The 27,775-nt window shown below is 37.1% G+C and overlaps 1 protein-coding gene across 2 annotated transcripts in view; it reads right to left on the bottom strand.

Annotated features, from left to right (window-relative positions):
• LOC121375083 (F-box only protein 32-like) overlaps positions 1–27,775 on the bottom strand; it is a 107,780-nt gene that overhangs the window by 62,219 nt on the left and 17,786 nt on the right. For both annotated transcript variants that reach the window (XM_041502313.1, XM_041502315.1), the window contains exons 3-4: positions 17,699–17,791; positions 7,969–8,062 (exon numbers count right to left, since the gene is read on the bottom strand). In XM_041502313.1, coding sequence (XP_041358247.1) covers positions 7,969–8,062; positions 17,699–17,791 — 187 coding nt within the window. The remainder of the gene's footprint in view (positions 1–7,968; positions 8,063–17,698; positions 17,792–27,775) is intronic.

Below are 27,775 nucleotides of genomic sequence, written 5' to 3'. Positions count from 1 at the left end.
TTCCTACGGACCTGGGAACCTGATTCCCTCCGACAAATAAAACAATATCCATAGCTGCCCATGACAATCGTCACGTAGGCAAAAGCAAACTTATTATTATTTTAAAATATGTATTAACACGCAGTATTCCCCACCCCACCCCCCCCACCCTCCTTTTAAAAACACTTATTTTTATCATTTTCTCTTTTATTATTATTATTATTATTTATTTAACTTTTTTAAATGTAAAGTAAAGTAAAGTTTGTTTTATTTAACGACGCCACTAGAGCACATTGATTTTTAATCTTATCATCGGCTATTGGACGTCAAACATATGGTCATTCTGACACTGTTTTTAGAGGAAACCCGCTGTCGCCACATAGGCTACTCTTCTTTACGACAGGCAGCAAGGGATCTTTTATTTGCGCTTCCCACAGGCAGGATAGCACAAACCATGGCCTTTGTTGAACCAGTTATGGATCACTGGTCGGTGCAAGTGGTTTACACCTACCCATTGAGCCTTGCGGAGCACTCACTCAGGGTTTGGAGTCGGTATTTGGATTAAAAATCCCATGCCTCGACTGGGATCCGAACCTAGTACCTACCAGCCTGTAGACCGATGGCCTGCCACGTGCCAACCGCGGCCGTTTTTTTTTAATGTAGTAAACGTAAAAACAGATTCGACATCCCCTCACAAATGAAATGAACTGTCCACTGCTGTGCTAATTATCACGTACGCAAAAGCAAGCTTATTCTTTCGTTTCCCCCCCCCCCTTTTTTCTCGGATTTCACTTCTTTCCTTAGTAAACCGAGAACTCTTCCTTCTCCATACACTCCTGTTCATTGTTTGTTTATTGTAATCGTTTCCCACTGAACGATTTACAAAAAAAAAAAAAACAAAAAAAAAAAAAAAAAAAAAAAGCTATTGGTTAATAAAATCTATTATTTAATTATTATTTTCAATGTAGTGCGAATGCCTTGTAAACACGTCAATCGCGATTTAAGAAAAACCACGTGAAATAAATATATATATATTTTTTTTTTTTTTTTTTTTTTTTTTACTTCATAACATCATGTAGTGGAAATTGACAACCCACAAAAAAAGCTTAGAGGCTCAAATCAAGTAGCTCGTGCACGTTTTCAGTGTCTGCAGCTACCGGCGATCAACCGTCTAAACAGGAAATTTTTAAATTTTGCCGACTAGTCTAGACGCCGTCTAGCTTGGACGGAGTCGCCGTCTAGACGCAATTATGGTTGGTTCGCGTACTGTAAGTCAACTGAGGAATTAAATGTGGTGGAACCTGTTGATCTCCCGCAGAGGGGAATTGAGCCAGTTGTGTTTGATGGAGGGGATTTACCTTGTAATAGACAAGAATTAATTCTAGAGCAGGGGGCTGATCCAAAATTGTTGGCAGCTCTCACTACCTTGTTAACTGTGGACAAGGGAGTATTAGTGAATAAGAGAGTTCGAGATAGGAAGGCTAGGAAGCAACTGAGCCATGGTTTTTTAGGAGGAAGGTGAGGCAAAATTATTAAAATTTAAATGCTGATATATGTGGAGAATTAAACATCACTGGAAATCCATGTGAATATTTAAGTATAATTCTAATTGTTAAAAGTAGCAAACACATTACACTTAAGTTAATTTTATTGTATGAATCTTTTAATTTTGTGTTGTTAAAACCCGTGACAGGCGGCTCCTGAGACTTCGTCTAAGTTAATGTTTCACTGCTTTTGTTCTTAAATTGAAACTTGGATGTAAACTTTAGTAGACCGTTTTTTCGCAGCCATTTTACCAACTGATATGAAATATGTACATTAGTCGCTAGAGATTCACAGCTCCTAAAAAAGCTACTCACAACGCTCATGACAACTGTCGATCATGCCCCTCAAGTTGTTGTATACAGCCTGGATTCAGTCTAATCCGTCATGGGATATTACTCTTCACACACATATGTAATGGGATTGTGAAAGGGGTCTATTAAGACCCTGGCCAACACAGAGTCTCAGTACTTCAACTACAAGCAGTGTTCTCGCTGCTCCATTTAAGCGGGACGGCTCGCCCTGCTATTGCATTTTGCCGCCCTCCTTTCACATTCTCCGCCCTCCTTTATTTTTCTGTGCCCCTCTTTATTTTCCAGCACCCTACTATATTTTCCAGCACCTATCTCCACTATTGCCAAATGCACTTTTTTCCACACATAAAAAATCCACAACGATCAGTCTGCCCACTGGACATCAAAGGAAACAAGCCGCGTTGTGTACGAAAAAGCAACTGACGAAACATTTACGACGGTTACCGTAACATAATTTAATAGTATTTTTCACAGCCTCTATTTTGTCCTATACCTGTATCCATTTGTATGTTTAATACAAACAATAAAAGTTATATTTTATTTGAGCAATGAAAACATTTTTATTTTTTATTGATTCGGCAATCTCCGACTGGAAAACCCCCCACTTATTTGGCACCAAATTTGTCACGTGATCAGAACGGTCACTATCTTTTGTTTCCACTAACTGTCGTCTGATATTTTGTCCTCAGTTACAGATATAATTGATTGTAACTGATGATTTTTACTTTCTGTCAATCTGTTTATTCAGCAGTTCTTATAATATATTGTAAACTTTTCATTTTGGGGGGATATCACCGCTTATAAAATCAACAGAAGTGGTAGTGTTTGGCATTAAAATCATTCATCTTGGGTGCCAAATAATATATACACCACCACTACAAAAACGAAACTACTTTTTATCAGTTGGCGATATTTTATCACAGCGATCGATTCATTCGATGAAGATGGGAATAACAAAAAATGTTTTCGACATTAGGGGATCACACAAATGTCTTTTTTCTTTTTCGTATATCTTGAAATCTTTATTAAAATAATATTAAAACTTTGATCGGTTCAGCAAAACCGGAACTGCCAGTGAATATCAGACCGATAACATCTTCGGTTCAGTTAAAAGACGAATCTGCTTGTATTTCGTATAAACTTTTTGTAATCAAAATAAGGAGTATGTCTTTCCACAAAGTCTATCAACACACAACAACATGGTAACCACCAAGCCCCCCCCCCCCCCCCCCCCCCCCCCCATTTTTTCTTCTTCTTTTTCTGAAGGGTGTGGTGCTGTGCAGCCGCCCTCCTTTAATTTTCACCCAGTGAGAACACTGACAAGCATACATTTTCAGTGGTGCTACTAGCTTTGGTTGATGCAAATTACAATTCCATCTATGTTGATATAGGGGCTTATGGGAAACAATCTGATGGTGGTATTTATTCTGCATCAATGTTGTGAAGAGCACTGTCACCTCTAAATTCACTGCAGTTACCCAAGGATGATGTTATTAATGGGAATGAGGAATTAGGTCCAATGCCCTATGTTGTAGTGGCAGACAACACTTTTCCCTTACAACGACATATGATGAGTCCCTATCCAGGAAAAACTACAAGTGAGGAACAAGACGTCTACAACTACCGCCATAGTTGTGCAAGAAGAATTGTAGAGAATGCCTTTTGGATTTTATCACAAAGATGGTGAGTATACCACACTAAAATTGCTGTCATGCCAGATAGTGTCATCAAAATTGATAAAGCAACAACTGTGCTGCACAATATGTTACAAAGACTATCTAAGACAACCACAGAATTGATGGATGAGACCAGTTGTTACCAAGCAGCAGGTCTTCAGTCATTAAATAGATTGGGTACAAGAGGCACAGCTGAGGCAATACAGATCAGAGAACAGTTTACCAAATATTTTAATACACATCCTTTACCATGGCAAGTACAATATGTTCAAAGAGGATTATATAAACGACTATGTACCTTGGAGTATCTGGTTTATGGGATGCCTCTGCACCACATTCCTCCACCATTTCATCATCACTATTGTGGGACTCCTCTCCTTCTGAAGAACTTTGATAGCTGTCATCTGCCAGATCGCTCACAGTACTGGAATGAACAATAAACTGTTGGGTTAATCTTTATTCTATTAAATGTACAGTGGTGCACCTTTAAAATATTCCTTATAAACCTATTATTTTCTTTTAAAGTTGGTTATTATGAAAGAGAATGTTTCATTTTGTATTTAGGGGTAGGGTTAGGGTTTGAGTTATGTTATCTAGATGAAAATACATTAAAATGTTGTGTAAATATAAATACGCACCTCCGCTCAGACACATGATCAACCAGAAATGTTAACTGGCCCTTTCTGGATTGTTTTAGCTGCCAAGCTGCTCTTACACATGGCAATTTTTCTCCTTTTCTTTGTGAAAGCATTGCTCTTTTGCTTCCATACTTTCTTCCAGTCATCCCCTGAAATACATTTTGTTTTCTTCCAGTCATCCCCTGAAATACATTTTGTTTAACGTATATATTTTAATATTACATAGCACAACAGAGCATGTTAAGTAATATAATGTAATATACAATACAATATAACAAAATATTACATTATTTTAACATACACGTAACATGAATTTAATACCATATATGTATTAATTATGCTATTATAGTATTCAAATGGAATATTGACTAAAACTATTGTAGTAAAAGTCATATTTTTTAATGTAAAAATTAATACTGATCTAGCTGCATCCTATTTTACATTTTTAATTTTTAGAACCCTTATTTGCTTCCATAGAAAAATTATTTGAGTATGACCTCACACTTTTACTGGTGTTACTACTATATAAATACAAACATGCACATGCAAATGACACTTTGCCACATATTTTGGGGTTGACTGCCAAATATTAAGAAAACTACAAGCATTTTAATACACATACGGGTTACGTGATTTTGACCAATTTTGGTTTATATGCAAATAAAAATAATTGTGTGGTAAAACATAACAAAAATTTTGATATACTTAAAATTTCTAGGCTGTCTGACTGCACTTCTGGGAACGTAAACAAACAGTAAGTAGTTTTTAAAAATAGGGAAATCCCAAATACCACAATTTAACAGACACTCCGACTGAACAGGGTTCGAATATATATACTTACAGTTCATTTCCCTTACATCCAGTTCCTTGGCGATGTCCTTCCAAATTTTCTTCTGAAGTTGGAAAATTTTGTGTTCAGACATTGAAGTCTGATATAAGCACAGGTAACTCCTTACTAACTCTTATCAGTCATTCATATACTTGTAGTTCAAACTTCATTGCTGACTTAAACTTTCGCCACTGCTGGAAGGGATACCCCAACATTAAATATGACATTATCTAGCGTTGTCCACGCAGACAAGCGGAGAAAAGTCGCTAGTAGAGACTAGAGATTTTTTTCCCGTGCGGTCATTAATCAGCCCGCATGGAAATGCTTGTATAGTAGATAGTGTGAAGCAATTTTTACAAAAGCAGCAAGTGTTCCGCGCCGATAAAACAGGTGCGGTTTCAGCGTCGAAACTTGCCATGGAAAAGGGCCTTTAGGCGTACACACATTTAACTTTTTTTCTTTGTCAAATCCATCCCAATTGCTATATAAGTCCTAAATATTAGAACTATGTGAGGATTAATAATGGAACAACATCCTTCTGAAATCTGAAAAATTGTTTTGGGAGCCTTTTCACTGAATAATCACCAAAACAATGTGCATAGACTTAAAATCCTTAAACTTATCTCATTTTATTGCTAATGGTATGCTGTTTATGTGTACCAAATTTGATTATCCCTATAACAGTCCTTTTTTTGGAAATTTATTTTTCAATTATGTATGATATTAGCACTCATGAAGCATTGGGGTGGACTCGACAGAAAAAGAAAAAAAAACCCCAATAAAATAAATGTGTGTGATCCTGAATGTAAAACAGTATTTTTGGTGTCTCAAAAATAGTTGTTCTTAGATAAAATGTTATTTGAACTAATACGGATTCTTCAGTTGTCTGTATGTATGCAGTTTAACTACTGAAAACTACCAGAATGTCATAATCTTCTTCGTACTTGTATACAATTTCATGTTTCTATGTATATTATTTCCTGAGATAATGGGACTTGAAATATAGCACAGAAATGATGATGGCCATGTTCAAGCTAAATTTAACACCTACCACGGTTTGCAAAATGACCATTTCTCAACAAGTACTTGGAATACAGAGCCCAAATTTCGGATTTATTCATGTGGGTTACGGGGGAATATTGGACACTGAAGTGTGTTGGTGACCCTAAATATTTGCTGATTTGAGATGGATTTGGATCCACTGGGGGATGTTACAGGACAGATGAACAAGCGAACAATAGCAGTGAAGTGAGAACAGACGGTTAATTGGTCATCATATTAATCTCTTAATTGATACCAATCGACTACTCTGTCCCGAAGCAAGTCACTGGCTATCCAGAGACAGGCCCCAGGATGGACATGCTCGAAACTCTAGTGGTATATGAGCATGTAAAAATTATTCGCACTTGCACCAATCGTTGTTTCACTGATTTTATCAGTGGAGTCATTTTGGATACATTGCCATTAATGCTACTGATTGATAAGATACGAATAAGATAAAAACATTTATGATTGGTTTTGTTTTAACAGTTAATTCGCTATACATACAGTGTAGTTCGTTCTATATGTTACAATTTATTAATACTATATAGGAGAAATAATCGGGACTTTATATACAATCAGTTTGTTCTAACCGGTAGTTTGTTGTAAGCGTGTTCGTTCTAAAAACACTTTACTACATATATGTTCTACTTATACACATAGTATTGCATTACTATTAATTTTGAAATTTTGAAATTATGAAAAACATGCACTAAATTAAATATTTACTATATTTACAATGATTAAATACACCAGTCATTGTACCATAATATATGTATCATAAATATACAGTAATCTAGAAAAAAATGTACATATAAAATGGTGGTTCACATAACTTATAAAATTTCTAATTATGAAATACATAGCACTAAATTAAATAACGAGTCAGTCGCTGCAAATGAAAGTAACTAACTTACCCACAAATTAATGCAATACATGTACAAATCAAATGCAGCCTTATATTATAATCTCCTGTTGAAGTCACCTACCATATATCACTGTGTATTAGCCGACTCTGTGGATACGCTGACCCCTTAGTTTGCCCCTCAATATCTGGTACAAAAGGTTGGTATAATGTATAAGCTGACTCAACTTTTACATACCATATTTAAAATGGGCAAAAATATAGATCTATACATCTGACCGTGACAATGTCGGTCTCATGCAACAGTCAATCACAGGAATTTGTTTTGGTGAACCGATCAAAGTACAATGTACAAAAACTATCCGTGTATTGGTCGACCCCTCTTCTATTGTTTAGAGGCTTATTGAAAATCGGCTAATACACAGCAATATACGGTATTAAAATATTTTGGCCAACAAAAGCGGACAGCCTCTTGCCAATCAACTAATTAACAGTATTCAAATACTTCGATATATATTTTGATATATAATAACAGTTAAAATTCCTCAAGTGAAGAACTAAGACAGACCAAACATTATCATTGTGCAATACTGCATAAAACATGTCCTAAATGTACTTGGTACGAAACGTCTAGGGTATAGAACGGTAGTGTGTACGAAATATCCAGGGACGAAACAAAATGGGTACAAAACATCCCATAGCAACCAAACACAATGACCTGTTGCTCAATATTTGATATCTTCTAAGCACAGCCATGACAGCAGAAAGTTTGAGCTACTATTTCAGTAACTGTACCTCACTTGTTTACCCCAAGACAAAAGTGTGCAATAAATCTGTATAATTGTACTTTTAAAGCCACTTAGGGATGTGGTACAAGTCAGTTATGTCATAAACTTACTTGTGGTGTAAATGGTTCTTGCACACCTGAGACTTTTTGATTGACAGCAAAGAGATCCTTGCACTATCGCACTTGGGACTAACAACTGTCAATCAACACATTAAATTTGTGCAACAACCATGTATACCACATGTGAGTTTATGTGGCAACTTTAACATATTACATTATCCAGGACACGTTTCTCACCATGATTTAACAAGGCTTCAAGAATGACAAAGACATTCTTCTGCGCTGTACCACTGAGGTCTGCCAGTTTTGACTTCATGATGAGCTGCAATAACTGAAAATACAACCCATGCAATTAAGAAAATGTCTACGGCAAATAATTTGCCATAGAAAAATAGTCTCCACAGCACTTCTACAGCAATTTTGTTTGAAACTCTTGACTGTAAGTAAATTTGAATGATTAGTTTGTTATTTGTGTTGTTTGCCAACATGCTGTAAGACTTATCTATAACAGTGGCGGTATTCGTTGATTGAAAGTGACATAACAGTTAACACGCGAATGACACGTGCACGTTCAACAATGGGGTTGCAATTTATCATATACAGCGTAGTCAGTCCACAGTGGTGTGCCAGTTCAATCTTTATCTTTTAATTTTTTATTTTTTTTCTCTAATTTTCAGATAATTAAACACAAATGTAACACAATATTTACCACCAGTGAGATTTAGCAGTCTAACAGTAACAGTGTGTAACATTGTTTTCAATTTCATGCCTGCAGTATTTCTTTGAAGTACCCAAGCCCAAGTCTGAACAAAAATCAATGTCTATTTTTACCACCATTCTGAGTCCGCAGTTAATGCTAATTAGGCAGATACCGTATTCTGATTGGCTAAGAACAATGACCTAGATTGACACTGACTACGCTGTATATGATAAATTGCAACCCCATTGTTGAACGTGCACGTGTCATTCGCATGTTAACTGTTATGTCACTTTCAATCACTGTTATAGATAAATTTTTGTAGTGTAAGCTGGCTGCCTGTGTCAGAAACGTGTGTATATGCAATGGAATTTGTTGTTAATTGCTGTTGTTTTAAGTCTTCTCAGCATTATATTTTGGATGTAAATAAACAGCACTGGTAAGTAATTGTAACAGGTGTGTTTTTGATAATTAGATACTAGTAAAAAAAAAATTGTAATTAATAAACAATTATTATTTATTAATAAATGGAACACTAATTAATAGATGTGCTACTGAATGTTTTTTGTTTTCTTCCTAGTTCATTTAATTATTATTATTTATTTTAATTATTATTATTTATTTTATTTTTATCAACAAAACCATGCTGGGCTTATTTCCGGTCAAATACGGCATTATTCATATTTATCTAGTACTAGCGCAACAACTATGCTATACAACCTGAGTCCTCTCCACTGCAGAATTGTCTTCCCCTGCCGGATGTATATCAATATCTGTGCATGGGAAGACCATCATCCTCGATTCAAAGTCCGTAATGACCGAATCCAGGGAGGACCTCCTAGGGCGGGTGGGAGGTAACCGTTGTTGTGCTAGTACTAGAATCGGTCTCCACTCGCCATTCTTCTTTTGGGCAAAGAAAAAATGGGAGTAAAACCAGGCTGGGGCAGGGGGACGAACTTGACCGACTCCTTATCCATGACAAGGCCGAAGTCCGACCCAAACAGCAAGGTCTCCCTTACTGACCGGCTGCGAAAATACATTTTCACAACACCGGTATCCTGTAGCCCAGACAAGTAATGATCATGTCACAACAAGAGATTGTCTGCCCACAAACGCCCAGACATCTGTGCAATGTGATGAGATGCTTTCACGGCATCCGCCAAACAACCTCGAGCCATCTGGGGAAGACTCTCCACAGCCTTATCCAACTCAAAAAGGAAGGTAGCTGGATGGTTGTTCACCTGAAAGAGAAGTTTTGATAACTTCTCCATCATCTCTAGGACTCCGATGGTGACATGTACACAACCTGAGCAGAAACAACTGCTGCATGGTTCAGGAAAGATGTGCCCAACATTTGTTACGAAGAGGGTGCCACCAGCTTCGTACCGGGTAAGAGTTTCCTGATGGCTAAAGCCGCTGGAAACTCCTCCACCTCCCATGATACGATCGGTGCCAGCAATCAAAGTATCAATCTCCAGTAAGGATTCGTGTGCCTCCTGGGCAAGCGGGAAACCAAGCTCTGGCCGCGGAGTCTCCACCACCAGCAATCAATTCCCAAAAGAAACATCTTGAATAGTGGGAACAGCCACCTCCGCTGGGAAAGCGTCAGTGCATAGAAGTCGGACTTTGTTACTTACGAATTGCAGAACCATTGCATAATCAAAATCTTCTGCAGGCAGGACAGAGCAGGGGTGGGGAAAAGCCCTTTTGTCCCAGTTTGGGACCGATTCTCGATCTCTGAGACCGAAATTATTTTTTTAAAACGTGTGTTTGCCGGTCCCACTTTTGTCATTCTTGTCGGTCCGAAGCACCTGTCCATTTCTATTATTGGAACAAATTCTTATCCGTCAAGTGGACAGGCCTGCCCAGACATCGGTATCTCATGCATGATTTAAAATAATAAATAAATAGTGGTCAATATGGCTAGTGGCAAGACGTCTGTGATTTTGAAGTCTGCCTAAGTATATATTGTCAGTCACTGAAGTCGGACCTACAGTTACAGTAGTGTCAATCCACAGCCACTAGGCTAGACATTAATTTTGTCAAAGTTGCTGAGCCGATCAGAGATTAAAAAGACGTTAACAATAACACCATTCTTGGTGAGAGAGCCATCAAGGTATTACACTCCAATTAAAACAAAGGACCCAGAGTTTGCAACTGGTGACAATCAAACACCTGTCAACACCTATGTATGGAGCTTTGTCGGGTCGAGTGTCCCAGTCCGAAGCAAGAGACTTTTGTGCAATACAAACTGCTTGAAATAGCATAAAATATACTGAAATAATCTATAAATGTATTTATTGTTGACTGTTCAATGTAGTCTATCCAATAATTATAAAGGATTTTAAAATTAACAAAAGATTTCCACTTTTTTGTTAACAAGTGGGAGTAAGCAGAACAGCTACGTGTACTGGTTATCTCAAGAGCCAGTAGAGGTCAAATTTCGTCCAATCAGTGATGACGTTATTAATCTCTTTGTCTAAACATGTGCTAGCTCAGATTGTCAAACGCTTCAACAGTGCGATCTTTTATAAATTTTCAGGACACAGTACTGAATATTCGTACTTTTTATACATATATGGGATTTAAATTCATAGCTTTTATTCCTTTTTTATATTATTTAATCCTATTATGTAAAATATATACAATTTGTGGGGTGGGGTTTTTTTCACTGATGTGATAAAAAAAAGAAGTTTTTTTTTATTCCTTTCTTTTTTTTCCCCTCCCCCCTCCATGAATGATGACATCAAGCGGGACCGATTGACAATTTTATTTTTCCTCACCCCTGGGACAGAGGTATCGAGTCCCACTGTTCGGCAATCCGGATCGTCCGATACATCTTCCGACTCCAAACCGGAACCTGAAGGCAAATTTTCCTCAGAAGAGACCTTCCTCAAAACTGGTGGCACCAAAGACCGAGGCTGACCCTGAAGGGAAGGGAGCAAACCTCCGTCCCTGCGTCATCCCCGCATCGCCAAAATGATCATGGGTGGAAACAGGCACTGACCGAGCTGGAAAACCAGGCGGCGGCAGAATAGCCGACACGGCTGGAGTCAAAGGCTGAGACACAAGAGAAAGTTTTCAAACAAACTTTCCTGAAAACCTCCGGGCCGACCCTGAGAATGTACAGGAATCAAAGGCTTCTGCCACCTCTGCCTCCGGGTAAACATACACATAGGGAGGACTCAACGAGTCCTGCACCCAGTGTGCAATGTAATGATCCGCCGCCCCTGACAGCATCCCCATGGCTTCACTTTGCAACGGGCAGAACATCGGATTTTGCAAAAAACCTGAACTGACCAAGTCTGACCAAGCCACTCCAGCCAGCTTCCATCCACAGGATGGGAAAGAGGGGGAACCGCGGCGGCAGAAGCCACCACAGCCTCCTTGTGCACAACCCGTGTTGACACTACCTCCGCCGTCTAATATACAGGTGCCTCCGTCGGAGCGGCCTCCCCAACAGGTAACCGATTCTCTGCTTCAGCCGAAACAGGGAACTTTAGTGAAACAGTGGCACCGGCTGGTGTCACTTAACCACTAGTGATGCCATCCGAATGGCGGTGTGAAGAGTAAGCGTTCTTACGTCTACCACCAACCCTCGCATGAACAGTGCCCCCGGACTTCTCGGAAGCTGGCGGCACCTCCGATTGGCTGATTGGAGGACAACCCCCGTGGTTGCCTCCTCGCTCTTCTCTCCCTTTCCTTTCTGAACATCCCTCTTCCTGTCTGCCTTCCGGACCTGGCGACGAAATTTCATCCAAATGGATGAAGGCCATGTCACGCAGACCTCGCACTGTTGGTCAAAAGAACCGACACAACAAGTGCAAGTCGAACCAGGGAAGCCGCTTGCCACAGCCGGTTTCGGCACACACAGTCAACCTCATGATTGAGCCCGATGAGGCCATGTTAAACACTCCAATTATCTCCAAAACAACGTATGTCTTGGTAAGGGCTATGGAAAAGAAATAAACAAAATTACACTTTAATAAAACATTTCACATGGTACAAAAAACGAAAAAACTAAATGTTTGCAGAGCTTGTTAAAAGTACGTCCACAATGGAGGACTGCAGAATTGAGAACGATGGTCTGCCCATGTGTGCATATGGATATGGTCTCAGATTACAGTTATCTTCCCATTTGGTTGTCCAAAATCCGGAAGTTTGACCGCGCAAGTAGTCTGCTGTTTGACTGTGATTATTTCATGGCAGACAGCTATGAAGTGGCAACTGTTTGACTGAAGTGACAGGGGATAGCATGTAGTTTGTAAACATGTGTAACTTGTTGACATTGAAGACTTGTTTGTGGTAATTCCGGCCCATGCAAAAGTAGTGCTTTTTGTGTAAAATGGGTGTACTCCGGCCTGGTTTAGAGGGTGTGTCTGTTTAAACCAATATGCTGGGAGAAAGAGCTGGACAACAGGGGTTGTCCTTTTCAGGGTATGTGTCCCCCATGCAGGCAAAGGTACATACAAAACTTCACGGGCCTGCTGATATTAATAAAAATGTTATAGCCACTAAGGCTATATAGAAACATATAGCGAAATTAATTGTGGTCGGAGGCCTGATATAGTTCACACATTACACCGGTTAAATGCTTGATTCTGATGAAAGTATTATAACCAGAGAGGTGAAATTACACAGACTGATTGTGCATACCACAAGGAATATGAAAACTAATTTATTTATTTTCTAAATATTTTATTAAATTAAAAAACATTTTTTTTTTAATTTATTAAAAATTAAAATTAAAATTTTCAACTTTTAAATTTCAGTATCCTCCAAAATAGCATAAAATGACCTCTGATGTTACTACAGGTTGTTGCAATATTTTTTAACAGTTTTGAGCTAATAATTTGGTAAAAAAGAGCAAAAGTTGGATTTTGTTAGTCAATATTGAGATTTTAATTTTTTTTACATATTGAATTTTAATGAGTTCCTCAATTATTGCAATTGGACAGAAGATCTAAATATAATGAATATATCACTACTAAATGTAATTAAACACTTTAAATAAATAGTATACAGTTTTTAACAAGATTAAGTACTCTAATAATACATTTCACCTACATTTATGTAAATTACACACTTCAGTCATTTTTCAAAAATGGTCTTTTATCCTTAGAAAATCTAATAGGCTAATATTCTATGCTGTCTGAATGTATTTATTGTGTTCAGTAATCAGATGCTGGTATACTTGTCAAGTTTATTGCAGAAAATGTGCCAAAAAGGTTAACATTTGGCTTGTAATACATATGGCAGAATAATCCATAATGCATATTCAGTGGTCATTACTACAAACATCCTTCCAATCAAGAAATACTACACTGAGGTATCCCAGACACTGGCACATGACTACACTTGTTAACAGTTATCACTGGAAACTGAAAAATATGGTGCAAGTACCTCTTGGTAGGATTTATATCAGCATTTTGTGACAAAATCTTCATTTTCAAAGTTGTCGTCAACAACAAAAATATTATGGTGTATACCTAAGTAATATCTGTAGGGCATATTCATATTAATATGCATTTATATGGACTGTTTTGCCTTTTACAAAGTGGCTACATGTCTAATACAGTAAATGAAGTAGATTAAGTAAATACAGCAGGTCAAAATTGAATATGAGGCCTATCATGTCTAATTTCCCCTGAAATTAGTGTGTAAACATTTGTTGCAAATGGCCCCAATTTTGTGACTTTTACCATCCCTCTGACGCATTTCTAATAATGTATCATGAATTCAGTCACCATATCTTTACTAAGCCTCCACTTATCATACCTAAAATGCTAAATTTTACAGTTTTAGATTTTTCTGTTTTTCAAAAATTTAAATTTAAGTTTAATATTTCATTAACAATGAAGTAAAATCTAATGATTGATTTTTTTTCCTTTAAATATTTCAAAATCTTTCCAAGACAACTGTGCAGATAGAACATATGTAGAAGAAAAAATAGCTGCTCATTCTATGAAGAAATTCCAAAATTTGATAAAGTTATTACATTTTGAAGTTGGTGTCCCTCAAGTTTCCATTGCTAAAATTGGCCATGGCAAGGCACTGTGGTAGGTGTTTTAACACAGCCTCTGTATACTCTCAGTTTAAAGGTGACATACCGATACTTACCGAGCATTGCTTTAATATGTATATCATTGGAATGCATTAGTGTGGGCCAGTTTTTAGGGGAAAAAATTGACTGATAGGCCTCAGATTACAGTTATCTTCCCATTTGGTTGTCCAAAATCCGGAAGTTTGACCGCGCAAGTAGTCTGCTGTTTGACTGTGATTATTTCATGGCAGACAGCTATGAAGTGGCAACTGTTTGACTGAAGTGACAGGGGATAGCATGTAGTTTGTAAACATGTGTAACTTGTTGACATTGAAGACTTGTTTGTGGTAATTCCGGCCCATGCAAAAGTAGTGCTTTTTGTGTAAAATGGGTGTACTCCGGCCTGGTTTAGAGGGTGTGTCTGTTTAAACCAATATGCTGGGAGAAAGAGCTGGACAACAGGGGTTGTCCTTTTCAGGGTATGTGTCCCCCATGCAGGCAAAGGTACATACAAAACTTCACGGGCCTGCTGATATTAATAAAAATGTTATAGCCACTAAGGCTATATAGAAACATATAGCGAAATTAATTGTGGTCTGAGGCCTGATATATATACATCCGACAAGGGAAGACAATTCTGCAGTGGTGGAGATGACTCAGGTTGTAAAGCATGGTTGTTGTGCTTGTACAGTAAGTTGAATAAGACTATTATATTACATCAAAGTGTCTGAATATATTTAATGCGATATAGAATTAAACTAATTTTCTTTAATAACGGCTTAATTTCTGTGAGGATATCTGTCGCGAACACCATATGCCCCCCCCCCCCCCTCCTTTTTCAAGCTCAAGTAAATCAGTAAAGTTTGTTGTTGTTGTTTTTTGGATTAGGCCACTCGGGACCAGAAAAGTGTAGCATATTTTGGCAATATAAATGATAAATTTGGACTAAACTATCAGAACGACTTCTCTCTATAGCTACAAATATCTCATCATCAGGCTGACCATAACAGTTAAATTTTAAGTGACTTGTAGGACTTTATGTTAAACATTTTACTGAAAATGAAGCACCCGTAATGCACCATATAGCTACGGTTCAACAATGTATAATCCAATGGTCCCTGCAATGCATGTGCTATGAACAGTCAACAGAATTCAATGGCCTAGTTGATACTTGCTTAATGCGGGTAATTTACATGTATTTACAATCATGCCCGATGAAGCAGAGATTTAGATACTTCGTAAGAACGGTGCAGTTACTGTTTTAATATTTACTTTTAATCTGTTTTGAGTATATTTTATTTTTAACAATAAGGAAAAAATCCATCTTGGAAAAAAAAAAATCCAATATAGTCAACAGCAAAAGAAATGCTGCAGAGAACAAAAAAACCCTGCGGCATTGTCGTTTTCCGTGGGCACTTGCAGGGGTTGAAATAAAAACTTACACATTATACTGACTACACATGTAAACTTAAGCACAGTATGCAGTTTTAGACATACATTTACAAATATTTCTTCAAACTGACAAAACCTAACACTCTTTACAGGGTGGAATGTGGCCTGCTCACCTGATATGCTCACCTGACAAACTCCCATTTTTGTAGAGAGCAGGCTGATTCTCCACAAAAATTAAACTAAAATGCCTGAATCTAGATAACAACATTTATTCATATTAGCATACACCAAATGGCTACATAGGGTTGCCGACAAATCACTAAGCATTTTTACTTGGATTACAACTAATATTGTCAGTAAAATGATGGAAAAACATGGTGAAATGGTTTCAGGCCAGCTCATGTTGCCAAATATATCTACTGTTTTTGCCCCAATTTGAAGCTTTGCTGCAGCACATAATACTGTTTACATTATTTTTCAGCTTATGTAAAGATTTCCATTGTCTTATCTGGTGGCACCCGGTGCCATTTTAGCCTAATGAAAATACATTTACCACCCTAGAAATCAAGCACTGTACTACCATTCAATGATATCTTCTATTTAAAGGAGAGGATAATTAAGGCATTTGGCCTGGTATGCATATTCAACGATAGATAATGCACTTTATTGCTTAATATCAACAAGCATAATCATATAGTTAATTAATAAAATGGTTAAATGTGACGGCTGTTATATATAACGGGCGCAGTCATTTTGTACCATCCCAGTGAATACGCCCTCTGGCGAGCTGGTGGTTACGTAATACCTAACGTGTCATGTCAGGAATTAGTCTTCGAACTGAAGAAACAAAACATACCTGATTTTTGCGGATGCATCGCAGTGTTCTGTAATAATAGCTATCCCAGTAAGCCAGCAACAATTATATATTATTTTTAAATACAAAATAAACCACCATTGTCAAAGTGTTGAAATAACTGTATTATGTTTTGTACGTAAATGAACCCACGTACTGAAATAATAATCAGAGTGTTTTCTTGGTTAATTGGTCTTTTCTTTCAGTGGCCTGTACCTGTGGTTCCTGATTGGCAGGAGTATATGTAGACAGTCCCCAGTCAATGTGTCTAGACACACTAAAAAAATGTGCCTCTTTTATTAAGATCACAGGATATTGTGTGATAACTGCACGGATACCCCTCAAATTGTAATGGACATTATCGGCCGTCCTGCTTTATTACTGTAAGTAATTCTGTAAAACCCTTGATTAAGTATACTTTCCTATCTAAAATCACAAAACTGACCAATTACGTTGTCCCAAAGAAAAGAAAATTATCACTTGGGTATCGTGAGTGGTAGTTTTTGCTCAAACGTACCCTACCAATAGGCCTAATAATATGCATTTTTTCTTTGGATTTTTAAAAAATGAAAAATACTATAACTATATTTAGTTAAATAGTTTATTATACTATCAAGTCATTTATGTTGTTTTACAAGTCAGGTTGATGAAAGCGAAGCACCTTGTTGTAAATTACACTGTGTATAGAGGAGATGGATGGAGCGGACGTCACTTTTCCCCAAGTTATACCACCAGACGTCACAAAAATGAAACAAAATGGCTGCTCCCAGTTAGCAGGAATAATCATGTTTTTTCAGTAACTCTAAAATTATGCGTTTTTCATTTGTGAAAGTGTCAGCATGTGTTGGTGGTCCGGGTATGCATCTTTCCAACACATAAGGCTCTTGTTTGAGTTGACCCTACCTTTAAAGAAATCGTCAAAGACCATGAAATCTCATTTACACAACAAACCTACAAAGACTAAGTTCTTGGCAATCCAAACCTTGCACACGAAGTTGAATCTCCTAATATCTTTGACAGCTCCAGCCATGTCTAGTCTGACCAGTGCTTCACTCAGACTTATAAGTTCTTTTCTCTGAAACAGTAAATGCAGTCATTATTAGAATCATATGAAACACCTGCATTACATGCTTTCTCAATATATGGGTGTTTTGTTGTCACTGAACTCTACACTATAAATGCTTATTGTGTTCGACAATTTTTTTGGGTGTTTTTAGGGCAGCAGTATATATACATAAATTATCAACAATATATACCGATCACCGGCACCGACAATGATGCAGAGCTGAAAATATTTACTCATTTTGAAATGTACGTGATTGTCGCCAACACATATGCAGTAAAACATCGTAACACATTTATACAGTTTTAATTGAAATAAATATCTGCCAATGATAAATTTTGTTTCCGTATACTTTTATTTTAAATTTTCTATCAAATAAAATCAGATTTGTAGTTTTTTTGACTTCATCGTAGAGGGTAGGTCGCTGGTTTTTAACTTAGCTGAACGGTTGGCTGTAACACTTACTTTACCGACAGCTTGGATACCTGTTTTCGACTAAGTAAGTACAAAATATCTTTGTTGCTGTACCACAGATACATAACCAATTAAAGTGATGTTAGTTGTAAGCAATATATTTCCATATTTAATTTTTTAATCACAATTAACATACATGTAGGGCCCTCAAATGCATATGAATAAGAATGAAATGTACAAGACTGTGTAAATATCACAAGAAAGAAATGTTTTATTTAACGACACACTCAACACATTTTATTTACGGTTATATGGCATCAGACATATGATTATGGACCATACAGATTTTTAGAGGAAACCCGCTGTCGCCACTACATGAGCTACTCTTTCCAATTATCAGCAAGGGATTTTTTATTTGAGCTTCCCACAGGCAGGATAGCACAAACCATGGCCTTTGTTGAACCAGTTATGGATCACTGGTCAGTGCAAGTAGTTTACACCTACCCATTGAGCCTTGCGGAGCACTCACTCAGGGTTTGGAGTCGGTATCTGGATTAAAAATCCCATGCCTCGACTGGGATCCGAACCCAGGACCTACCAGCCTGTAGACCGATGGCCTACCACGACGCCACCGAGGCCGGTATGTAAATATCACAAATGCACACAGCATCAGTAAATCCACATACACGCAAACAATATTTCTAAACGACATAGATAATAAATTATATTATGGATATTTAAACCGTATAGCATGCTTACAAGAACAGGCAATTGTTTGATTCAGAAATGTACATCACGGAAATGTACGATACCAGTAAAATTTAAACTGACATCAAAGTGCAGATTAGCTAAAATAACTTTTGCACATCGTTCGCATGAGGCAGCAATACAAATTTCGATTTATGTTGTTTCGTGAACAAGGATTAAAAGGTGAGTGAGATTATTCTAATGATTGTTGTGTATTGTTTTAGAACCATTTAGGGACCAATTTTCAAATAATCTCTTCATTGATTACGTATTTGTCTTATGTAGCGGGCTTTGACATCACAAACAATATCTATTATGGATTCTGCCATTAGTAATATGCGAAATGAATGTTACATTTGGTAATGTGCAGTTCACTAACATGGAAAGGTTTATGGTCATTGTATATATACAAGTAAACCAATATAATTTTAGCAAAATTAATATAAATTTAAGCGAAAAAAATTAACTACCAGAAAGTTACTGTTTTAAAGCTGAATGTGATACATAACAGAACAGAATATGCATGGAATAAAGCTTAGGAAATATGTGTATAATCAATTAAGTGATTGGTCAATTGTATTACCTGAGTTTAATAAACATTTACATATGGACGCTTTTGGCATTAAAGGCATACTGTCACGGATTTAAGGACCTTATTTCTCTAAAAATGGATAATAAATAAAAATTACATTAATTGTTGGAAACCATATCTAGCTATCACATCACCTTAACTGAACCATGATGGAGTGAAATCCATGTCATCCCTCTCGGCAATTTTAGTTTTTGAATTATGGACCATTGCCATAATTCAATTATTTTTATAAAATGTCATTAATAAATGGAGTATGGTGGTTATAAAGATGGTTGAATAAAGTACATTTAGGGACAAATCAAATTATTTTTATTCAAGTAATACTTTGTTAGACCATTAAATAGGTCAGTGGTCTGTGACAATATGCCTTTAAATATCACATACAGTTCATTTCTTGTAAATCATAATGTTGACAATCTTTGTAATATATGTGTTTATCTGTCTGCACTGGTGTTACGGTAACATACATTTCAATTTAAGTAATGCACATTTCTAATTGCAATGATGTAACTAAATTTGAGAACTATGTTTAAATCACCACATGAATACAAAATACCTATTCTCAAACACAACAGTGTATACTTGTCACAGAAATGATTAGTTTTATGTATTTTATGATGTTATAGGGGGTTTATACCATAAATGTCCCAAATATTTTGTCATATCTGGTCATATCATGAGCATACTGGGTAAATTGTAAAAACGTTAGGTCATAACTTTTTATGAGTAGTATTTTGAGTTTCTTCAGTGAGAAAGTAAGCTGCAGGTAAAAAGCATGCAGGCTGTGGGAAAGGTAAACGTCACCTGTCTGTTCATCAGTGCATTTGTCAAGAAGGTTTCCAGCAGGCAAGTTGGCTGGGAAAACGGCTCTTAAGAGGTATGTGGTTTAGTCTTTTGAACAGATAGTTTGATTATATTTGTCCCCAAGACTCAAATACAGTTAATTGTAATTTGTTTGTGGTGATTATTAATAGGGTTATTTATTTGTTTGTATTTAGATATACATGTAAGTGGTGTTGTATATTAGTGCATAATATCAGGTGCTATAACTTAGGTAGTGTTACTTTATTATAGGATAATTGGGTGTGTGTATAGTATATGTTTGCAGTTGTGTAAATGACCGTAATTTGTGTTGTTGTGCACCAGGAGTAAATATGGTACAACACAAGGGGTTACGGTTAATTTGTTTTATTGTATTATGATAGTTTTATAAGTGATAATGAGGTGGTAGTTTATTGCCATAATTATATTAAGTGAGCCTATTTGTAGCCATTTTTGTTTCAGCCTTTAGGTTTGAGCGTGAGCCAAAACCATGAGAAGTATGTGAGCTACAAGAGCTATGTGAGCTATAACTGGATGTGAGGGATGACACAGATGTAACCAGCAGAACTGTAGGAGAACCATCTGCAAGAGATGTCTACAGACTAGTGTGGTGGCAGACTGTTGTTAGCATGTCTGCAAGAGATGTCAACAGCCAACAAACCAAGATGTGCTAGTGTCTGGTTGTCATCAAGATATTGACCGACTAGTTGGCTCAAACTGGCAAACTGTGGACACCGGAATACAGTGTTTTGGGGGGTTTAATTTAAGGTTCGGCTAGTATTGTGCTGGAGTGATATCACATTTTGTATATTCATGTTTTGTATATAAATTTGTTAAAATGTTTTGTTGTTTGACTTGTTTCTTGGACAATATGTACCGGCCTCGGTGGTGTCATGGTTAGACCATCGGTCGACAGGCTGGTAGGTACTAGGTTCGGATCCCAGTCAAGGAATGGAATTTTTAATCCAGATACCGACTCCAAACCCTGAGTGAGTGCTCCGCAAGGCTCAATGGGTAGGTGTAAACCATTTGCACAAACCAGTGATCCATAACTGGTTCAACAAAGGCCATGGTTTGTGCTATCCTGCCTGTGGGAAGTGCAAATAAAAGATCCCTTGCTGCCTGTCATAAAAGAGTAGCCTATGTGGCGACAGTTGGTTTCCTCTAAAAAACAGTGTCAGAATGACCATATGTTTGACGTCCAATAGCCGATGATAAGACAAAAAATCAATGTGCTCTAGTGGCGTCGTTAAATAAAACAAACTTTACTTTGGACAATATGTCTTACTGATAGTCAATCTCTCGTCCATCTGTGACAATACTATTGATCATTTTATATTAAATTTTCAGTGAAGTAGCAAAGACTCGGGCAGAAATTCAGAAAGAATACAGAGAAAGGAAAAAACTTAAAGGGGAGAAGTACTATCAAAAGGAAAGAAAAAGAAGGAAAAAAGAAAGAAGAGAAACAAGAAAAAACTGAGAAATACTCCAAAGGCATCCACTGAAAAAGAAGACAGAGGCTGCAGCACAGGTTCAACTTGAAGATGTCAGCATACCAAAGGAATCAAGTGGATATGAAAGTGATGAACCACCGGTATTGGGACAACCAATGATGGTTAGGATGAGCAGAAGACAAGGGACATGGAAGAAAATAAGTAGATGTCTAAGGCATACAGAGAGATGCGACACGTGAAGTGCAAATATGAAGACTTGAAAACCAAGAACAAGACACTTCAAAGGCAAATTCAGAGGCAAAGAAAAAGCACAACAGAGTCACCAAAGACCCCAAGAAGTCAAACACAAAGGGATATTGAGGCTGCAGGACTTTCTAAAAGTCAAGCTGATATGTTTCGCTGACACCTTCTCATGAGTAATGCCTTATTCTGTGAAATAAAGGAAGGAAAGAAATGTTTTATTTAGCGACACACTCAACACATTTTATTTATGGTTATATGACACCAGAAATATGGTTAACTGGTTCACTGCTGAGAGCCACGATCGTGGCTTCCGTAAATACTGCGAAGAGCCACGATCGTGGCTTTCCAAGTGTATGTTGCAAGCCGTTCTCCCATTGGATTATTTATAATGGGTGTAATGAGAAGACAGTTATAGTGTGACAAAGCGTCCATGAGAGACAGTTTGTGATTAGCTAAACCCATTACAAGCGAAGCGTATCAATGGTTGTATTTCCTGGAAACAGCAAGCAACTTTCTACTTTCTAAACGAATACAGGTAACCGTAATGGCCGATGATTTATTCGATACAGATAGCGATGATTCAAGCGGATCCTTTTATGGTTTTCATGAATCAGATATCGACAGTTCTGATAATGAGTTAGACAATGAAACGATCGACACTGTGGATGATGAAAACTGGATTCGAGTGGCGGATTTGGTCAGCGATAGCTTTGATCAAAGTAAAACCAGTGTTCCAAACTTGTTGGAAAAACCAGGCCCGTGTAATATACCAGAGCATGTCTCGAACCCCGAGGATTATGTTTTACTCCTGTTAGGTGACACATTTCTAGAGGATTTAATTTCGGAATCAAATAAATATGGCGACGCAAAGGCAAAACAAAAAATCACCAATCCATCTTCTCGTTTCCACAAATGGCGACACATTGGGTTGGAGGAGATGAAAGCGTTTTTAGGACTGATTATAAATATGGGTTTGATTGCAAAATCAAGCCTGAATGATTACTGGTGTACCTCAATTTCACAACAAACATCATATTTTAAAAATGTTTTCACTCGAGATCGTTTTCTTATGATTTTGAGTGTTTCACGACAGAATTTTCATATGGACTTACCTGGGAAATCACACAAGGTAAAATATTTATTGATCTTTTCACAAGTCAATTCAGAAAGTACTATCAGCCAAACAAATAAGTGTCAGTTGATGAAAGCCTAGTAGGATTTCAAGGAAGGGCAGCTTCATTGCAATATATGCCAAACAAACATCACCACAAGTTTGGAATTAAACTTTGGAATTTGTGTGAGAGTACAACTTTGAATGCCAACATGTATACAGGTAAGGGCACCAAGAGCAGTGATAAGGGACTAGGACATGATGTGTGTGTTGAACTTATGGAACCATTATTTAATTGTGGACATCACCTCTTTGTCGATATTTTTTTTTACATCTGTGTCATTGGGGGAAACATTGTTAGAAAAGGGTACTTAGCTGACAGGTACAATGCGACAAAATCGTAAAGGTGTACCGGACATTGTCAAAGTAAAACAAAAAAAGGTGAAATGACATCGGCTCGACGCGGTCCATTCATAAGTGTTAACTTCCATGACAAAAAACCAGTCTTTTTTCTAAGTACTAATGATAGTACTAAGCCGACAATATATATTTCAAACCGTGGACGAGAACATGCAGGTGTGCCACAGGTGAATGTCATCTATAATAAATATATGGGTGGTGTTGACATGTCAGACATGAGAAATTACATGTTTCTAGATGAGCGCCGTACAGTGAAGTGGAACAAGAAAGTCTTTTTCTTCATGTTTGGTCAACTTGTGCTAAATGCCTTCCTTATATACAAACAACACACCTGTGACTTGAATTGACGTGCATTTCAGATAAAAGTTGTGGAAGGTCTTGTCGGTGACTTCAGAGAACCCCGGAAATTGTCAAGTCGACCCATTCTTGTTATGGAAGACAGATTAGTCAGTCCAAAAGATCATATGAATGCAAGCAAGTTACCTGTTGGTAAACGAAGGAACCGTGTCGTTTGTACCAATAAAGCTTCTGGTAAACGTGTGCAGACATCTTATGAATGTCGGACCTGTGATGTTGGCCTTTGTGTTGGTTCTTGTTGGCAGGATTACCACACAAAGAAGGTCCTACCCAACAACTAAATTAGTAATAATATGTTAATTGCTTACCTGACATTTTACCAGGAATTTGTGAACATCTCAACAACTTTGAAACAAATATTGACCTTAAATTGTGTAGATAAATATACAGTTCAGATGTGTGACAAATTTAACCAAGAAATGTATGAAAACAAAAGAAAGACACAACAAACAGTACTGTGAGTCATATATATTTTATTGTCTGAAATAAGTAAAAATTTTCAATGCATATAATTATAGTTACATGGTTTATGTCACGCATAACTTAGCAGCGAACCAGTTAAGGACCACACAGATATTGAGAGAGGAAACCCGCTGTTGCCACTTCATGGGCTACTCTTTCAGATTAGCAGCAAGGTATCTTTTATATGCACTATCCCACAGGCAGGGTAGTACATACCACGGCCTTTGATATGCCAGTCGTGGTGCACTGGCTGGAACGAGAAATAGCCCAATGGGCCCACCAACGAGGATCGATCCCAGACCGACCACGCATCAAGCTTTACCACTGGGCCCCTGTGAACTAAAGAGTGCTGATGATGAGATAGGTGGTAGAAAAGGAAAAGTGAAACTTCTGAAATCTATAGTGTATGGAAATCTCATCAAGAAGTATAAAGGTCTTAAGTGGTTATGTATCAGATTAGGTATCAACAGAAACAAGAAAGCAGTTCTTGGAAAAAAGAGGATAAATGTTTCAAAGCAAAATATGTCGCATTCAAGAGATATACAGACAGGAGGTCCTTGATTTCCTTGAAAGGGATGATATCAGCTGTGTTCAGCCTGGTAAAGCAGATGCAAATAAAGCAGATGATGGGAAGAAGTTACAGACCAGAGTCCTGACTGCTTATTTGTCAAATTTGCACCAGAAGTTCTTGTCCAAGAACCCTTCTATCAAAATGTCTCTTGCAACATTCAGCAGAATGCGTCCAAAGAATATTCTCTTGATCAAATTCATTAGTAGAAACTGTTGTCGTTACATCAAACACCAGAACATGGCACTGCTTATGAAAATGCTTAGACAGGTTGGAATTGGTGTCCCGGCAAATCCTGAAGCTTATGTTAATGGAAACATTAGGATGATGAACTACTGGCCAAATTACCCGATAGTGTAACGTTTGGGCAGTGAAAGAGGGTTACAGTCACAGAAAAAGAAAAAGTAAAACATGTTATGAGAATAGTTGAAACTGAGATCCAGAAGGTCAGCTTTGTAGAATCAATACAAAAACAAACATGTGATTTCCAGGATCATGTCTACAGGTTGAGAAAGCAGCATGCGGAAATCCACAAATTAAAGGAACATTTACCAGACCACCATGTAATAGTTCAGATGGATTTTGCCAAGAATTATAATTGTAGACTCTAGATGAAATCCAGTCGACATACTGGAATCAAACAAGTGTGAGACACTCCACCCAGTTGTTGCTTGCTATTGCAACACAGAGAAACAACTGGTGCACAAAAGTTTTGTTGTTGCGTCAGATGAAGTTGTTCACGCAGCATCAACGGTATAATTCTTTTCTGGATAAATTTATGCCCGAAATAAAATCACTTGATCCAGAATTGAAGATAATCCACTATTCGACTGATCGCCCTACAAGCCAATACATGAACAAGCAGATTTTCTATACAGTAGCAAACCATGAGGAGATATATGGGATGCAAACACGCTGGAACTACTTCGAGGTAGAAACTTGGAGGAACAACCAAAAGATCAGTAGTGGCAAGGTTGTGATCCAGGATGCGGCAGATTTCTTTAAGTGGGCATCTAACTCGAACATGCAGATGATTACATTTGTTTGTATCTTCAGAGGAGTGCAAGGCATCTGCTGTATGCATTCATGAGAGGAATGTGAATGCACTTAAAGGAACATTCAAATTACATGCTGTAATTGGATTAGGTGATACAACTGTGGCCTTTAGGGACACCAGCTGTTACTGCAATATGTGTATGCTCAATGACTTGTGCAAAGGTTGGACAACACAGTATCTGAAGGAAAAAAATAAGATAGGAGAGCAACAACCAGATGTGCAACAACAAATCACATCTACTGCTCTAAGTGTCCAGGCAAGTGGGGGAACTAGTACTGAAGAGGCAACTAAATATGGCAAGGGCAACTATGTAGTGACTGTGTACCAGAATGAGTGGTATGTGGGCAAAGTACTACAGGTAGACAAAAAACTAGAAATAACATTCATGGAAAAAAAAAAAAAAAATTCCAGTGGCCTCAACATGATGACATCATTTGGGTTCCATTTGGTGACATTTTATGTACTATAAGTGAACTAGTTTCAACAGGAAAGACTCAACTAATGTTGAAAATAAGCCATGTTGAAAAGGGACGGTGATAGACTTACTTGAAACAAGGAACATACGCTAAGTGTTACTGTAACGGGGAGTAAATATTTGTAATTAGTTTATTTTAATATTTACTGTATACATGTATGTATTTTATTTCAGTTTTCTAGGTTACGATATTCTGTTGAGAATATCGTATTTCATTTGGACAACGCCCTAGCTTGTTATTAGTCAATAGCCAATGATATGGTTTTATTATATCACATGATGTTTCATGTAACATCCGTGCAACATTCACACACACACAACACCATAAGATTTTTATTAAGAATCGCCATTACTCATTGAACACAGCACAGGTTTGAATAATATGCATGTATCGGTAGTTTTAATTTGGCACATTATTATAAATTGTATAAATATATCTGGTAAACTGTAACTAATGAGTAAATGAACATGTATTAAAGTAATTTAGAAGTTTCATTTTAATCACATAACAAAAGTAGTAATGAGTAAAAGGTATTTAATCAAAACTAGTTACTTTAATCATAGTTGAATATAACATCTCATTTTAATTACAACTAAAATAAAGTATTATTCTGTATTGGTACAATAGCTTATAAAGTGTTATTCTGTATTGGTACAATAGCTTATAAAGTGTTATTCTGTATTGGTACAATAGCTTATAAAGTGTTATTCTGTATTGGTACAATAGCTTATAAAGTGTTATTTATTTATATGTTTTGAGGTGACAATTCTTTTATCTCTGTGAGACTCATCACCCACAGCCAAGGTGTGTAGTTGTTTATTTTTTAAATCATGTGTGGTGCGTATGTTGCACGAGCGTAATGGCAGCGATTTATATTATATTGTCCGTTTTGGAAATATGTGTTTATCATGCATAATTTTGGTGAATGATTGAATATGCATTGTATTTCTACACATCTTAATTTATTATTTATAGTCTTGATTCAATTTATGCTTTTAAAATTGAAGTATAGTGAAAATGTGAATGTATCAATAAACGAATATAAGTATAAATGGCACAATGTTGTAAATATGATATTAGTGATTATTAATGTATTATTTTTATTATTTTGTAGAGTTGTGTGTATTATTTCTGTATAACTTCTGGTTCTGCCTTGGTATAAATCCCTAAATCTTGACCCTGCCTTGTTTTCTTTCCAACAACGAGTGTGTTACATTACTGTGTGCACATGCTTATCATTCAAATGACTGCTGCTACAGTTTGTTTACTGACT

The sequence above is a fragment of the Gigantopelta aegis genome, chromosome 6 (assembly GCF_016097555.1).
Source record: "Gigantopelta aegis isolate Gae_Host chromosome 6, Gae_host_genome, whole genome shotgun sequence".
In the NCBI taxonomy this organism is placed as follows: domain Eukaryota; kingdom Metazoa; phylum Mollusca; class Gastropoda; order Neomphalida; family Peltospiridae; genus Gigantopelta; species Gigantopelta aegis.
This window is presented reverse-complemented; position numbering and strand designations above follow the sequence as displayed.